The sequence below is a fragment of the Dermochelys coriacea genome, chromosome 8 (assembly GCF_009764565.3).
Source record: "Dermochelys coriacea isolate rDerCor1 chromosome 8, rDerCor1.pri.v4, whole genome shotgun sequence".
NCBI classification, from domain to species: Eukaryota; Metazoa; Chordata; order Testudines; family Dermochelyidae; genus Dermochelys; species Dermochelys coriacea.
In genome coordinates, this window is record NC_050075.1 from 23,414,195 (window position 1) to 23,432,266 (window position 18,072).

The 18,072-nt window shown below is 41.3% G+C and overlaps 2 protein-coding genes across 5 annotated transcripts in view; one reads left to right on the forward strand and one right to left on the reverse strand.

The window, feature by feature from the left end:
• Positions 1–18,072, forward strand: part of TTC1 (tetratricopeptide repeat domain 1) — a 69,826-nt gene that overhangs the window by 50,352 nt on the left and 1,402 nt on the right. Inside the window, exon 8 of the mRNA XM_043490557.1 lies at positions 17,387–17,484. Coding sequence (XP_043346492.1) covers positions 17,387–17,445 — 59 coding nt within the window. The 3' untranslated portion in view covers positions 17,446–17,484. The remainder of the gene's footprint in view (positions 1–17,386; positions 17,485–18,072) is intronic.
• PWWP2A (PWWP domain containing 2A) overlaps positions 8,026–18,072 on the reverse strand; it is a 42,858-nt gene continuing 32,811 nt past the window's right edge. For 2 of the 4 annotated variants that reach the window (XM_038412146.2, XM_043490552.1), the window contains one exon: positions 8,026–11,142. In XM_038412146.2, coding sequence (XP_038268074.2) covers positions 11,129–11,142 — 14 coding nt within the window. In that variant the 3' untranslated portion in view covers positions 8,026–11,128. Of the gene's footprint in view, positions 11,143–14,881; positions 15,002–18,072 lie in introns of those variants that run through there. The other 2 variants (XM_043490551.1, XM_043490549.1) reach the window with 2 other exon arrangements.

An 18,072-nucleotide genomic window follows, 5' to 3' on the forward strand; every position in this document is an offset into this window, starting at 1 on the left:
GCCACAGCCACTACTACTTCCTGACCTTTGTAGTCACATGTTGATCCACCTACAATCAAGATGCTGTGGCTCAAGTTATTGATAACTAAATAAAACTACTAACTGTATTAATGTAGTGCCACCCTCCCCTTCTAACCTAGAACAAGCTCTATAACTTTAATGTTCCAGTCAGGTGACTTGTCCATCTGGGTTTGAGTGATGCCAATTATATTAATTGTCTTCTCATCAGTGAAAATTTCTATTTCCTCTTGCTTGTTACCAGGCTATGAGCATAGGTATATAGGAAACTGAAAATTTTTGTCGCTTCACATTCTTTGCCGTGTCAATTCGGTTTGTTTATAGTATGCTGAGTTTGAGCTGCATTTGTTGTCCTTCCTTCCCTTGTAAGGCTAGTTAATGGCACAAAATGATTGTTAATCTCAGCCTGATAAATAGACAGTCTGCAAAATGGGGGCTTTGCTCAGTCCTCTTCTCCAGTTCTAACCTAGTTGGTTCCTTCATGCCTCCCGGAGTCTTGACAAAGGAAGAGAGAGGATGCATTTAACTGGGTCCTTCTCATTTACGAACAGTCCTAGTAAACAAGAGAACAGTGATGCTACCCCCCCTCTCTCCCGTTCCATATTCTTATCTCCTTTTTCTCCCTTCTGATGGAGTAGGACTGCCCTATTCAAATTCCTCTTGTCTTGCTGAGGCTCCAGTGAATTTATAGGCTGGAGACAGCGTGACTGTCTCCAGCTCTTTGAGCGCGGCAGTATTTCCTCTTACACAAAAGGTAAGTACTGAGCCCTGCAGGGCCCTGTATCTTTACACCAACACTTCCATCTGAGTGCCCTAATGCAGGACACCCCTTAGTGTTTTAAAGCCCAGCCTGTGAAACAGCTTTCCACCAACCTCCCCCCATACCCTTTTTACCCTACTACCCACTGCCCCTTCATGTGAACAAACTGTGCACACTAGAGCAGTGGTTCTCAACCTATTAATCATTGCCCACAATGTGTTACCTAGGCCACAGTTTGAGAACCACAGCACACCCCCAACCCCATACCACTATGCCCAGTGCCCCCAGCCTGGAGACCCCTCCACACAGTGGGGCCAGGAGCAGAGCACTGGTGGCAGGGAAGTTGGACCCTGTCATGCAGGGCTGTCTGGTAGCCCAGACCCTGATGTGTGGGGGCCAGGCGGCAGCCCTGAAGCCGGATCCAGTTGTGTGGGACCAGGTGGCAGACCCAACCCTTGCTATGTGGGGTGGGCAGCAGCCCCGACCCTGGATGCTGCTGTGCGGTGGCCCTGACCACTGCTGTGTGGGGCCAGCCAGCAACCCTGATTCCGGTGTGGGGCCAGGTGCCAGCCCTGGCCCTGGACACACTGTCCTTTTTTGTGAACACCTGTGCACTACAGGGCCCAGCCTGCATCACAGAGGCTGTACCACCCTGTCCTGATGAAATGGCCCAGGCAGCACTCCACTAAAGCCCATCTTCAGCTGCTGTAAATCAGAGGAGCTCCACTGACCAATGAAACTGTCAGTTTGCACCATCTGAGGATCTGGCTATTAGACGCTGGACACTGTGCTAAGGGCAGGCAGCTTAGCTGTACTTCCATCATACAGACATGGCTGATAATTAATTTATATTAGTGAAGCACTACTGCATGAAGCAGGTGCTATAAGCAACATCCACATTTCAGAGGTAAGGAAGCAGAGACACAAAGGCTTCGATCCTTAAAAGTACATCTATGCCTAGCTGTTAGGTGACAAGTCTGCCATTAAGGTACTGACATTTTCAAAGCTGCTGCTCAACTGCTGTCTAACTTGGTTGGCACCAATGTCCCCGTGAGTTGGTAGTTGCAATGCTGGTTAAGTGTTGAGGCCAAGACCACAGCTAACAAACTGCTCAGAGCCACAGCTCCGGTCAAATATTGAGAGGCACCGCAGCAGCCAGGAATTCCCCCTTGCTTAATTTGACAATCTGACCATCCACTGGGCCCGTTTCCAGAGGTATGCTCTGAGCAAGCCTAGCACATGTTACTTGCCAGCCCTAAAAATGGGAGGGCTGGAGGTAGATCATCAATAGCTGGAGGGGGAGCAGAACACCCACACACCAGCTGCACAGGGCACAAGTCCATGTGGGGAAGAACTACCCAGCAAAAGACAGAACCTTTTAGTTCCTAGGGCTTAGGTGCCCAACTCCTGGCAAGGGTTCATGGCTGAGGTTCTTAAGTGAGGGAGGTGCCTGTCAACCAAATGCACCAGGTCAGCTGTTTAGGTGCCCACACCCCTCTCCTCTTGCTGTGGCATTTCATTCCTGGCTAGTTTAGGTAGCTGACCCACCTTCTGAAAATCCCTTTTCTAGGTGCTTAATTATCCCCATACAATATATAGGGAGCCTGGGCATTTAGCTTGGGGCTGAAAATTCCACTGCGTGGCAGACATCCTAACCAGTTAGATATTGCAACAGTGAGTGGAGCAACACCTCACTACCTTTAATGATCTGGGCCTATGAGATTAAGGGCCTGATTCTCCTCTCATATGGTAGTAAATTGGGAATAACTATTGCCATTAGAGTTGCACCAGTTTCTCACTGGTTGAGGTGAGCTCTGGGTCCAAAGCATTCTTCCCAGACTGCGTGGCACTATCAGACAGAATAGACCTTCAATGAGGTTTTGCTAATTAGCTCTAACGTAACAATACAGGAAGGAAAAAACTGCACAGTGTACACATTCCCAAGCTTTTAATTAGCTATGCCAGCCTTAAGAGATTGTTCTGATAACTGAGTTTGATTGCTGGCTTCAGCAGCTGAGAACCAATTACATTAAAGTGCTAACTTTTGAACAGTAGGTGAAATTAGCACAGGTGTATTTAATGTGCAGTATTAATACATGGGTCATTCAATTGCTTTGCATGTGTTTTGGAATAAGCCCAACATTGACTTCCTTGTTCATGTTTAATTCTTTGTGTGCAGCCCTCTACTCCAAGGGTGTACTTGCTAGGGAGTATCTTTTTCAGCTCCAACTATGACTAGTTGTGGGTTTGTCAAGAAAACAGCTTCTCGAGACACAGTAAATTGTCAGGTTTTAGGCTTGTGCGGCTTTAAGCCATCAGAGTCATTACAGCCTATCGTGACAAAGCAAAACCTGCGTATTAAACACTTAAGACAGCTGAAAACTGTTAACTTCTCATTTCTAATTGTGTGTGTTTGGTGGGTAATCTTCCCAACTTTTACTGTGACCATTTGCAATTGAGACTCAACATTGGAAATCCATACTTCATTTTTCTTTCTCTCTAGCAATTGGCTCCTTGAGAGAGAATTTAAAAAGCGGATACTCATTTAACTGAACATGTGGCTTGAAATAGGTTTACCTTTTCTAGCTCCACTAAGGCTATTAGGCCAGTCTGTTCTTGGGCAGGACTAGAAAACCGGATTTCATTTTATACTACTTGCTGTTTGCATCATGGTGAGTCCTTTAGCCCTTCTTTAGGTGACTGGATTGACTAACAGTCCCATATAAACATGATTCCCAAACTACAGCAGACTAAGAATGGTTTCATCGGATGCATTTTTCCACCAAATGCATCCGATGAAGTGAGCTGTAGCTCACGAAAGCTTATGCTCTAATAAATTTGTTAGTCTCTAAGGTGCCACAAGTACTCCTGTCCTTCAGACTAAGAATGTGACTCATTATTAGCAGTCAGCTGCAGTACAGGAAGCCTTTTTCAGATCCCCAGCATTAACCATGGTGGTTGATCTGATACAAATATTTACACATTGTTCAAGGTCTTTTTTTCTAAGCGGCTTCTGGGATTAGAATGTACAATGCCCTGTGTAGCAAGACCCTTAGATGTTGGAAGATACGTTACATCTGCAGTAGCTCTAATAGTATAACACAGTAGCTTCAGACTGACCCATCAATCAACTGAGAGGGCAGCAGAGGGGATTCTAGTCGATTCAGGGCCCTGGGGGCTGATTGCTGTTTTGTGGTTAGCTGCTAGAAAAGCTTTCTGAATGTACAGCATCTAGGCCTATTTCATTCCCAGACTTCTGCTGACTGATACCCAGTGGCAAAATGTCCACCAAAAGCAGAGAAAGAGTATGGATGTGTGCACGCAGGAGGAGGGCAGTTTGCATTCTATTTATCTAAATGCTTTCTCAGTGTAGCTTTTTCCAGTGCATCATCTTTTAGACCTAGGGCAGGGGTTAGAAAGGTCCAAACAGTCTCATTTCAGTGTGGGGATTTTAGGTTCTGGCATTTCTCTCAGTGTGGATTCAGTTAGCCATAGAAGAGAGGTTGCAAGTTCACAGTGACCACTGTATACAATACAAATCCCAAATACTCTATCCCAAAACACTTAATACAAGCAGCATCCCTTCCCCTCTCCCACTGCATCTGCAGCTCGCAGATCAGAACTTGCCCCGATGTGAGTAGGATTGTGCCCCCTAGGGTAGTATCAGTCACTGAGCCAAGACACTGCTGGTAATGGATGGTTTCTGATGTGATCTTACATTTCCAGGAAAACTGTATTTTGAGATCAAAGCATGGCACAGTGGCCCAATATATAGTGCCTTTAGTCTGTACCATTTCTCTTTCCTATGTGAACCTATGAGTAACAGAACCAGCTGAGCAATGTTGGTATTGCTGAGGTCTTGCATTAACCTTAATTCTGTGTGGATTCTTCCTATTACACAATGGATTCTACACAGTCCCTGCTTGTTTCCCTGCTCATTACTTGGGGCCCTGGCGTTTACCAAAAAGTGGGCACATCAGCAGCTAGGTATCAGTAATTACTTAGACAGCTGCATTTTGAAAATCAAATTCCTGAACCCTCAGCTGGAGTCAGAGGCCTTAGCTGAAGGGTACAATTTCAGAATTGCCACCGTTAATCCTTGGCTTTGAAAATTCATCCTAATTTCAGAATTGCCAAAACCTAAAAAGCATAGATGGCTCCTGTTATACATTCAAATTGCTCCCTTTGCAAAATCCACTGCCTGTGTTTCAAGATTGCTTGTGCTGCAGACTCATAGCCTAAGACAAAGACCACAGAAACTCCGGGGCATGGGATAGAGGCACACAGAAAGGGCTGCAGACGTGGCTGCAGACAGCAGCTGAAGTATTATAGCTGCCAGTGCTCTGTCTAAAAGAGGAAATCAGTTTGTTTCTTTTTCTTGTGTCATGCAGCATGCTGTATCTCTACGTCCACTTCCTTTCAAGAGTCATTATTACACAGTCTTCCTGCATGAAGAGATAAGTGAGAAGACGGTGACTGACAAGTCCATTTGAAAACAACTTCAGGGAGGACAAGTGAGCAAGAAAAAAAAAAAAGGAGTGGCAGTTAATATGAAAGTTCACAGTGGCCTGTTGATATTCCAACAGCTGCTTGCAGGGCTGCTGACACTGCTATGCAATTCTGTTGACATTCTCAGTTTCCTTACGCACACACACTTAGCATTTGTCAGTGCGTGTATTTCTCTGCCACCCAACTGAGGATGAAGAGAGAAAAGATGGTTTCTGGAAACAATGGCCCGAATTCTCCTCTGCATTAGGACTGCTCTATGCAAAGCAGCCCTAAAGCTGCCATAACCAACGATGGGCTATTCACTTCAATCAGGGAAAAACGTGGTCCTCCAAAAGTAAAGAAAAGCTGTAATAGCTACTATCCCCTACAGCTAGAGGGGAGGGCATGGCTGAGGAAAAGGGGGCATGGAAATGGCTTTAATGTATCTCAGCAGTCACCAGGCTGACCACTCCATGGGGTCACCAGGAGCCAGACTGTTAACCTATGCTAGGGAACTAACCATTGTTGGTATGTCTGCACTTGGAGATAGGAATGTAATTCCCAGGTTGAGAAAACAAACTTGCACTAGTTCTGATCAAACTAGTATGCAAAAAAAATAGTATAGCTGTGGTGGTTGGAGGGGTAGCTGCCCTAACTCTGTACCCGTCCAAGACCCTGGGCACATATGCCGATGGCTAGCCCCTCCTATTGCTGGCACCACTGGAACTAACTCAGCCAAGACCACACAGCATAAAGGGAATGTAAAGCCACCTTTGTACCTCCTCCCTCTCCTGTGAGTTTCTTGGCTGCATCTGAGGGTAGGGATGAAGATTTCTGTAATGCAATTCTGGTACTGCATTGTTTACCAGATCTCTAATTCGAGTGTACGGAGGTCATCCAATATTCTCTTTTACCATAGTCCCTCTCTTTCTATAAATCCTCCTGCATGACTGAAGGCTCACCTTGATGGAATCCATTTCCCTCTTTCCCTCAGAGGAAACTGTATCCCTTTATTCTGGCTTCTCACTATTTACCTGGCAAGTGCTTATAAAATCTGCCTGCATCATGAAGTTCATTAAGGAGCTGTGACACATACTACTCTGCCCTCATTAAGCATCACCTTGTTGATGCTTCCAGGGAGCAGTAAACAGGAGTCTTCATGACATCATCATTGGTAGGGATGGTGTTACTTTTATACCTTCATTATAGTGCTACCATAGTGAGGATTAATCAGTATAATATCTGTAGAACTCTGTGAAATAGATATTAATTATGCTCATGGGTTCCATGGCCATGAAGCATACGCAAATGACTCCCACAGTTAGGAGCGCCAATGTCATGAATTAGTACAATTACATTTTAGCATGATTTCCTCTCTCCATCTATTAGCCTAATGAGAGAAAACCAAGCCAGGAGAGACTGCTGTAAGAATGAATGACTAATGGGAGAAGGAAGATGAAAGTTCCTATAATCAAAAAAGCTGTAGAAAAAGGAACATTTATAAAATGAACAGAGAAAGCATATGCCATATTTCTAGTCCACACAAGAGACTGAAGGAGAGAAGATATGATGCACGTCACCAAAAATGTCTGAATAGCATGGAGGATAGATCCCAGGAAGCTGCCACAACAGACTGGGTGCATCTGCACAATCATTTAACTCCAACAAATTAGTTTTAATACTTGGGAAAGGTATCTGGCTACCTCTATTACCAACTGTATTGCACAGTTGATCTGTCACTTCAGACAAATTGTACACCATTGAAAGAGGAAAATGCTTAGTCAGTAACATGCTTAATAAACATTTCCAAACAGATTTCTTACCTACTTTATATTTGATTAACCTAGACACAACTAAAAGATGTGCTAGTTTTCCCTAAGTATGGAAGATTTAATTTGCAGGAATTGAGAGCATTTTTTTCTTTTACTAGACAGTGCAGCTTCTATAGATTCTGGCATTTGAGGAGATATGCAACAACTTGACCCTATGCTACAAATGCTGTGTTTTTTTTTAGTGAATTACCCATCATGGCATAACCAGTTCACCTCCTTCAGGGAAAATTATGAGATAATGCAACTCAATGTGGGGAGTTTCCTGCCTAAATGGAGTAAGATTCCATTACCCTTACCTGCACAGATGGATTTGTCTGAAGCTGTTAATATCACAAGAAACCAGTGATTGAACAGCATGCAAAGCTTGTTCTTCAAAGGCCTCAGCTCTTTCCTGTGTTCCAGCAGCTTTGTGCGACGCCATCAGAACAAAGTAATACCAAAGACAGCTTTAGCTGGTCACCAGATGATTCCCCACTCCATCGGGGGATTCATGGGTGGCACAGAGCTCTTGCTGTGGCCAATGCAGGGGGTATAGCCATTGTGTCCCTCCGCTGCAGCAATGCCCATCTGCCATGGTGTACCTCCATCTTGAGCTGTACCCTGTGCTCCTTGACTACAGCCATAGATCACAGTCATCATGTTTTCTTTGTCTCTGCTTCTTCATGGTGCACAGTATCTTTTCTCATTGTCTATGTGGGGGCTTTTACTATTTCTTGTGGAAAGCATCCAACCGGTCAAGGAAGATTTAACATGCATCAGCCACATGGGCCAAACTCAAGGTCGGACAGTGTTAGTCAAGTAGGAATTTAGTCTGGAGGATGCACTCTCAAGAGCAGATCAGCATCCTCACTTTAATTCAGAAAATGTAATCAAAACCTTCTGGTTTAGGAAAGGAAAAGGAAATATAAAGGAAAATTATAGCATAGAAATATTCCACATAATTTCCCTTCAACAAGTGCTGAAAAAAAATCAAGGCTTTATTTGAATAAATGTTACACAACATTCTTTAACATTTACCTCTGAGCAAACCTTAAAAGTGAATCTTCCCCACCCATTCAAGTCTACAAAATGAAGGAGGCATAGTGACCATTCAATATACAGACAAAAAGGTAGCACGGAGCAAAGCTTAAATATTAAGCAACTAAAGCCAAAAAGTGAAAAGCAATACATTACTGTACTTCCCAGTCATTAAAATATTCCTGACAGTTTCACTTCAAAATGAAAATCTGGTTTCAAACAAAATGGCTGCACTACTTCCCATGAAAATAAACTCATTTTTATGAGCAAATACAGTTTGCTACCTTGTCTATTTTTTAAGCTTTCTATTTGCTTAATTTACCCATATTCTCCAATGCAGAGACTTGCATTTCTCTCACACTATAATGTTCTGTATACTCCAACTGATGTGTGCTAGTGCTCTTGCAGGAGAGGCAATAAGAGCACTGGTTAAGAGTCAGATGTCATATAGGCAGGCACTACTGGCTTCCACACACAACATCAATCATTTCAATCCCAGCATGGAATAACCCTGCTATTACAGTCCTGGGCCTTTTTCCTGAGCAGAAACTGTTTTGTGCCATGTTGTCTGGTGTGGTTTTGTTTTCACGTGGATAAAAATGACACCCCCCGCATCTACTTGTAATACAATCAGAGTTTGGTCTCCAGAGGTAAAAGGCTAGCACATTAACTCACTGCACCCTGTCCCTCTCTCTCTCTAAGGCTATGTCTACACTAGAGCTAGGGGTGTGATCCCAACTTACCTACACATACTTGCATGAGTTGTCACTAAGCTACCGCAAGTATAAATAGCTGTGTAGCTGTGGTAGCATGGGTAGCTGCAGTGGCGACATGATGAATACAAACCTGCTTGAGACTGGTGGGTACATTCTAGGCTCCACTAAGCTATGGCCCTGCTGCTCGTACCCATGCTACTGCATCTACACTGCTATTTACACTCACGCTAGCTCCATGAGAATTAGCACGTGTATGTGTACAGAAACTGGGAATCACACACCTAGCTCATAGTGCAGATGTAGCCTAAGAGTGAGATGCTTTAATTTATAATAAATCTTGGTCACATTTTGGGCAGTGGAGCAGGACCAGACTGCTGACCCTCTGCTTTGACTACATTAGAAAGGAAGAGTACTGCAGACCAATAATTACTATTCTCTATTTTAAAAAAAAAATCTGCAGTTTATTATGAAAAGTAGCACAATTTGAATCTACTGTACAACAGCAACGTGCAGCTAAAATAGTTTTTGAAAGAAATAGGTGCTATGGTTTTGGTTTCTGGTTTTATAAATAAATTATGAAGTTACCACTAATCAAACTAAAATAACTACTAACTCTCTAATATAGAACTGCCTTTGACTATATGTACCACCAATATATCTTTCCTGGGTATAGATTATTGTTTCCCCTGCTCTGCTAAAAATATGGATTTGTTACCAAATACCACAGCAAAGGGGAAAAAATATACATCTATGGTCACCATGGTTTGAAATCAAAGATTACTTAATTCATGATCCATGCACACAGGTTATGAAACCATATTTGTGCCTTTGGAAACTAGAGACTTTTGGAAAAGGTGATCTCTTTTCAGATAACCTCTAGAAAGATATTTTACATTCCCTGATAAGATCAGAATATTAATAAGTAGGAAAAGAGTTTAGTAAAAGCCTTTGCATTTCCATGGAAAGAGGAACTTGTACTTTATTAGATCTTTAGATTATGTGCACATTTTCCTTTCTCCAAAATAAATATTTACTCTCCCAAGTCAGGCATCCTGTGAATCCCTTTCTATCATTAAGAAGGGCACAGTAAACCATATCATCAAGAAAACATGCACACAATGTTAAAACAATCAGTGGCAAATAAATTAACAAGCCAATATTCTAGCAGTATGGTCAACATTCACTAGCTTCATCTGAAATAACTATTACTAAACATCTTTTGGAGAAAGGAAGAAAGAGGATAAAAGATTTGACCTTCTAATTTTGATTTAATGATATCCAAAGAAGATGATGTAATGCAAATCGAGCAGGGGGCTGGACTCTTGAGGTCTCCTCAAGCCCAACATTTCTATGATTCTATTAAATCAACTACCACTAGAACCACTAATGGAAACTCTTGTTGTACTAGCTGCCTGCATGAGCTCTATTCTGGGCTGGAGGGGGGGGGGGAACAATGACCTGGCAAACGACTGCTATTCTATCTTAGCAGTATCCGTTCTTGAATCCCATACTGCTATAGCATCACAAGCAAATCGAAATGACTGTACTGTCAGAGATGTAGCCCTTCTTGATACATTTCCAACAATCCTCAATTCCCAAAGTGTTATATCAGCATAAGAATAGAACAACCATTTTCACAGGGGAAGATTTTTCCCATAAATTAGAGATATATGGAGTTACTGTTGTCATCCTACCCATAACCTCTCTGGGAAACATTGGTCTCATTTAACAAGACTGTTCATATTTTACAATACAGCTGCTTTCGGACATGCTTTAGATCACATTATAGCTCTGCTAACACCCATACTAAATACTAACTAAGCCTTGGAGAATGGAAAATGCAGTGCTAAGTTAAGAATCAAAACAAAAGTTCAAAAGTTACAGTCATCTTTCCAGGCAATTGGCTCCATCATTGGGGCCTGTCAAACATATTGATTAGATCATCACATTAAAAAAAAAATTATTCGCAGTGATTCTTCATACTAATAATTCAAGTGGTTCCTTGCACGTACACTTCATATAGTCTCTCACCATCTCATGCGTCATTTATTGCAAAAAAGTTTTATAAAATATTTCCTAACATCTTTTTAAATTTCAAAGAAAATGTACAATAGATACAGGTGCCCCAATGAGATTAGTGGGGGTGGTTTTGTTTAACACATTCACCCTGCCCTTTCTTCCCTCTGTTTAAGATTTCAGAGAAAAAATATAACAATTCAGTCTCAAATTTTTGTCGTTCCTGATGAGCTGGTGTTCTTCGTGGCAGTGTGGTGAGGTTCCATAAAAACAGCAGGTGCCTAGTGTCTCTGAGCTGAAAAGGAGAGAGAAAGGGAAAAGGGTTAAACTTCTTCCAGGCTATTGCATCTGTGGCAAGCAGAATCTGAGGTTGTCAGAACAGTTATTGTTTCACATGTTACATTTGGTGCATTCCACAGTAAGAGAAGCTGGGTGGTGGAGGGCTGTCTTAAAATTGTTATAAAACATATGCAAGTGAACAGATCCTTCATCTGTTTGGAGTTAAAAGCCCAAGCCACCAGCCCAGCCCATTTTAAATATCACCCACTTTCAACATCAAGCATTAATTTAAATTTTCAGAGAAGCTTAGAGGTTATTAATCAATTGGGAACGATTAATATACAATGCCTTTGGCACCATTTATAACTCACTGACATATAACTCAGAGTGTCAACACATATGTACTTGGCTACAGAGAACTGAAAGCATGCAATGGAGCAGCAAAAATAAAGCTACTGAATACGTTGCCTTTCAGCAACCACTTGCTTCACAGTCTGCAGTTGCCTCACATGACACAGATGAAAATGGCAACTGAACAGAAGCAATCCAAGCAATAAACAGTTCTTCTACAACACCATCGCCAGTAGCTAAGCACTTAGAGTATTACAAAGATTCAGTATTATAGTATAGATGCACCTGCCATTTCAGTCTGGTTAGGAAAGCGAAGGAGGTTCCAACATAACCTGCCCAGTTGTGCTCACTCTTTTTACAATCTTGCTGGAGCTTGCTCAGACTAGAATTATTTTACATAGCTATACATATGTTTTCCACTCCCTCCAACACAATGCCTTAAACAATACATCCTGATTAACAGAAAAGTCCATGGGTGGGCCTAAGCTCTGACACTGTTGCTGAAAAGATTTAACTTCAGAGAAGAGAGGGGAAGGGAAGCTTAAGAAATCACTTGATACATAGGGGGTGGGATGAGAAGAGAGGATATGAAAAACAGAAGAACAATGATCTGACATAGGAGTAGGCAAGGGGTATATACTAAGGAACTTCTCAGTTTGAAGGTGCTTACTGTGCCTGGAAAGTTGACTTTAATAGTAGCATAAAAGTTTCAAAAACAGCTCATTTTAGGTCCTCTGCTCTGCAGTAAAAGGAAGTGAGATGGAGTGGGAATTTGGGAGTGATTGGGCACAAAGGAAAAGAAGAGAGGCGCAATTATGAGGTTTAATAGAATCGTGGATCCAAGCTGAGATGCATCCAATTGCTGCATCTTGGCATTTAAAAATCTCTTGCATTAGTTTTAATATCTGATATGTCCTCCATTTGGGTACTATGTTCTGTCTTTGCAAGAAAATCAAGTCCACATGCCCTTCAGAGATGAACGAATTGAACAAGCAGAGCTTCTACAAAGAAAAGGATGCTAATCTTACACTTCCGCATAGGGAGCAAGTGCTGATTTTTGCTAAGTGTATTTTGCAACTGAAATCAAATGACATTTACCATTGGTGCAGGTCACTGTGTACTGAGTATGAAGAAAAATTTACATTTGTTTTCTACAAATGTTAAAACAGACTTTCTAATCTCAAAAATATGACAGGTTGCCTAACACACAGTATGGGTCTTGTTCTTCCGTGGCTGGCAGGCCCAGGGCAGCACAAATGCCTATAGCAGCAGGCTAGGATTAGATAAGCCAAGGATCAGCAGCCTTTGGCACGCGGCCTGTTAGGGAAATCCGCTGCCAGCCGGGCCGGTTTCTTTACCTGCCGCATCCACAGGTTCGGCCGATCACAGCTCTCACTGGCTGCGGTTCGCTGTTCCAGGCCAATGGGGGCTGCGGGAAGTGGCCTGGGCTGAGGGATGTGCTGGCCACCACTTCTCGCAGCCCCCATTGGCCTGGAACAGCGAACCGTGGCCCGTGGGAACTGCGATCAGCTAAACCTGCAGACACTGCAGGTAAACAAACCGTCCTGACCCACCAGCGGATTTCTCTGATGGGCCGCGTGCCAAAGGTCACCAATCCTTGAGATAAGCATTGTATTAATTAGCATCACTGCACGAGGAAATCTCTCTGATGGAAACCTCCATAACGTAAGTATTACAGAAACAAATTCTTGTCAGAAATTCAAAAATACTACAAAAATGTAAGAGTACAGTTTTTCCCAACATGTTTAAATGTCTTCACTCAAAAACCCAGTAGCACAAACACATATAGAAGAGGAACCCTGAGTCTTCAAATCAGTCAGTAGATGAACAGCCAATAATCCATATTCCAAATTCAGCCCTGATTTAACCTTCAGCAACACTGCCACCATCAGTCAACTAACTTCAGGGGCTTTGCACAGGAGTAAATGAGGGAAGAATTCGGCCCAATGATTCTAAGCTGTACACTAACATTACTGTTTGTTTAAAGTAAGTAATAGGCAGATGGCTTTTACAAACCATGTGGTTTTCTATTGGCCTTTAATAGTGTTAGTAGAAGTTCTAATTTAAGTTTAAGGCCATATGCTTCCTTTAAATGATGCTTAACACAGCATTTTGGACCCTAAAGGAACACAGAGTTTTGCGTTTTACCTTTTTACACCTGGCCTCCCAACATCCCAGGTGACATTCTCATAATATCTAATCTAGCCTCATGTCCTTTAAGATAGTTCACAAGCTTCTGTAGTACTAGCGGACCACAAAAATTCCTTAGATTATTTTTAGAACAACCCAAAGCATGTCTGGTTTACTAGACCTAACAAAATGGGATAGTATTGGATCGAACTCCTCCAAGTCCATAAACCATAATCCTTTTTCTTGTGAAGTAAAAGCAACATACAAAATAAGCTCTATTTATTATAATAAGTCAGAAACATTCATCACTATCCTGTAAAAAACCTTCCCAAAAAATGCATAAAAATATGCATATGTCCATATCAAACAAAAATACCTTACCAAGTAGCAAATACTAATTTGGACCTCAATTCAGGAAATCACTTAAGCATCTGCTTAATTTTCAGAATGTGCTTTAAATTCCAATGACTTCAATGGGATTAAGGTATATGCTTAAAGTTAAGTGCTATCCTGAATATGGATGCTCTCCTAGAAGAAAAAAAAATGTCAGTCTTTAAAATGTCAATCAAACATGTTCTTTGAGCAGAGGATCCTAAACTGTGGTCCATGGACCACTTTCTAGTGGCCTGCAGAGATCTGGCTGGTTTTAATTCTCCTCCTTGGTTCCAGCTGCTAAATCACATTAAATGCAACTTAAACAACACTAAATACTTTCCTAATTTTACTTGTCCAGGTAAGCTATTGCTGTAGTAGCCACCAATATGTTATGTAACTGCCAGTGGCAGGAAGAGGCGGTCCACATGATCACAAATGGAAGGGCAGGTGTCCACAAGACTGCCTCTATTAAGATGTTGTCGACACTATGAAGAAGTGTCCTTATCTTAAGGGTCTTTAAGATCCTCATCTTAAAAGATACAGTACTCATTTTGTTATAAAACAATTTTACCTTTACCCAGAGCTCTGTTGTTATTTCAATATGATCATATAATGCAAATCTCGGAAGCCAATCTGAAAAGGAAATTTTCTTGAATAAATTGAAGCTAATACACATCAGCGTTATCACCACATATGTGTCAGTGGAAACAGCTGAAATGTACGGTCTGTAAATGAGGTACAGGTATACCAAGTTCAAATGGAAGTAGGAAATTAAGTGAGTGATGAATTCATCAGCTCTAACCTAATTTGTTTTGGGGGATGATTAACTGATGACATATTGCCCCCTTCACTTTAGGCAGGGCTTAAAACAGACAGACCTGCCAATTCAGTGTTAACTTCAGTGCCCCCAATCTGAATCCACAGTGGTCTGTCAGATACTGTAAGGGAGCAGCAGGACTCGTCACTGTCTGATGTAATATGCTGCCATTTGTTGAGACCTATGGTAGAAAAAACCAAGTTAACAAAAATAGAGCATTCATTCACGATGGTTTAAAAAAAAAATTATAATTTAGTTGCCTGTCTTCCTGAATTCCTTCTGGGTTGATTTCTTTAGCTTTACAGAAAGCATGAAACGAAATGAAAAGGCACTGGAAACCAAATGGAAAATAAAGAGTTATCAACAACCTTTTAAGAACTTAAACTAGACTGGACTTGCAGGGCTCAAGTCTCTCTCATAGAAATAACATTTAGCAAACAGTACTAGATTCTAGCAAACATCATTTATATGTTATACACATAGAAGGACTTTGTGTTAGATCCAAGGTGACAAAATAATTATCTAGAATAACTGAAAGTAGCAGGGCTTGATTCACTGTGGACCTGTGCTGTCATTTACACCTGTCAGGGGAGCCTAAAGCACTACCTTTTGATTGAGTAGCGTTTTACACCCACTGTGCACTGGTGTAACTCTCAACATAAGGAGCAGGGCAAAAGTTAATCAGGCCCACGTATTTTGGTTTTTCACTATATTCAAAAGCAGAGTGTGGCAATTAAACAGCTGACTTGCTACAGTGGCAGAGTGACTATTAACCTACATCCATGGTTAACCATCACTATGCTCACTGTCCTAGATTTCTCTTGCTTCCTAAGAAAGGACATCACGAAAATACTTGCGCTCTCCCTTGCAAGAAGGTCCACAGAAAGGACACCAATCTGTTTTTCAGGCTTGAAAATCGTATCTTAAAGAGGTAGGAAGTTGAGATTGTGTCTTACCTAGGACTCTACATATGTGTAAAAACACTTCACAATGCTGTATGCTGTATTTGTACAAACCACCAAAACCTGTATTCTTAATTGTGGTAATTTGCTTAAAAATACAACAGATGGTAAATAAACTCTATCAGTTTCTGTATTTTGCTTCTCATTCTTTATTAAGAGCAATCACATACAAATAAAATCTCCATGATCTTTATTTTTTAAGAGAGCATGTGGTCCTTCAAACAATTCTTCAGTTGAAGTAAAAAACGTTCTGCCTAGGATATCAATGTCTGTTGACGTGAGTACGGTAGGACAGAATATTATGATCACACATGGTAAAAAAGCAAATGGGGCAGTTGCTCTCTTAGGAAACAAGGGTCCTGATTTCAGGGAAAGATACTTAGTAAAAAGACAAGTAAAGGAAAATCCAGAAAAACATATTTACAAGAAATACTGCTTCTGAATACAGTAAAGCCTTACTAATCCACCCACCCAAAACCGGATGGTGTTACCTCACTCCCACTAATGATTTAATAGTAGGTGTTTTAGTGAGCTCCCATATTACTAATACTGCAGTAATAAAATGTACTATAATAAATAATTAAAACTAAACTACAACTGGCAAAATGAAAGGTACATTTTGTTTTCTTGAGTTTGTTCATTTGCTAATTTATAGAGTTCAAGAATTTGCAATGGGTTTCCCAGTGGTTAATGAAAATATTTTTAAGTTTTCTATAAAGTGATTACTGGTCCAGCCGACACTGGTCCAGTGTTTTATTAATCTCAATGAGAAATTTCACTTAGGATGCCTTATCACCAGCCCACTCCTTGCACAATAAAGCTATTATTTATTATTATTATTAAACATATAAATTGCCGTAATGTCTAAAGGCCACAACCAGGTTGGGTGCTAGTGTGTCTGATGCTGTACAAACAAAAAGATTCACCGAGTCCTAACAAACCAGTTATATCAAAATAAGTTCTTATCATTGCAGAGTTTCTCTTCTTGCGGCCTCAAATTCTTATTCAAAAACATCAGAAGGGCACAACAGCTGTATTAGCTGTACTGCCACCAGCACTACTGAAAAAATAGTGTAGAACAAGCACCTACAAAATCACTTCTGATTCATTTTCTAGATCACTTAGTAAAAGATTCCTTATGCTCCAGCAAACAGGCTTAATATGAGCTATTGGTAATGAGAAAACAGTGGCATCAAAAAAACAAAAGAAAAACCTTTCACTTCTTGAGGCCTTCTCTACACATAAAAGCTATACTGATTTAACTAAATTAATTTAGAAACCAATGTAGTTAAATCAGGGCAACCACCCTGTAAGGTACCCTCAAATTAGTTTGAGAGTGCCTTACATTGATTTATCATAGGTCAATAAGGAATCGATGAGTTAAACTGATATAAGGACTTAAACCAATTGCAGAGCATCCAGACACGGGGGCTCCCCCATTTAACTTTGCTGGTTTCTAAATCAATTTACTTAAATCAGTACAACTTTTGTTTGTAGACAAGGCCTGACATAGCAAGATTAGAGAATCACTTTCTCTTTAAAATGTACTAACTACAAAATGAAACCATATATGTGCTGCCACACATTTCCTACTCTCCTTCCAGGCCCGCAAAACAAATACCATGGAGGAACATTTCTCATCCTGAGGAATCCCTTGTCGTGAGTTATGCAAAATGCTGACTACTGATGTAAAGGACAAAAGGTACAAAGAATGGCTGAAAACTGGAGTTGCTGAAAAGAATGAAGTGTGATTGGATCTTCAGAGGCCAATGCTTCTACATTTCTAAGCTGCCTGTGTCGGTACAATGTCTGTTTCCTTAAATGCCATCACCCCTGTGAATGCAACTGTTTATCTGTTTTATCAGTTATTTCATTCAATGGGTTTCACTGAATCATATAGTCTGTGATTGAAAATCTCTGATAGCAAAGACATTTTGACAGCAGCACTTGACTGCTATTAGCAGACCTACAGTGGTCTAGACTGTACGGTGGGGCTATTTATGTGTAGGGCCCTACCAAATTCATGGTCCATTTTGGTCAATTTCACAGTCATAGAAATTTGTAATTTTTAAAATCCATGATTTCAGATATTTATATCTGAACTTTCAGGGTATTGTAACTATAGGGGTCCTGACCCAACTCTGAAGGCATCAGTGCAGAAGTAAGGGTGTCATGGTATGGTATTGCCACCCTTACTTCTGTGCTGCTGCTGGTAGGGTGCTGCATTCAGAGCTGGGCACCTGGCCAGCAGCTGCCACTCTCCAGCCTCCCAGCTCTGAAGGCAGTGCAG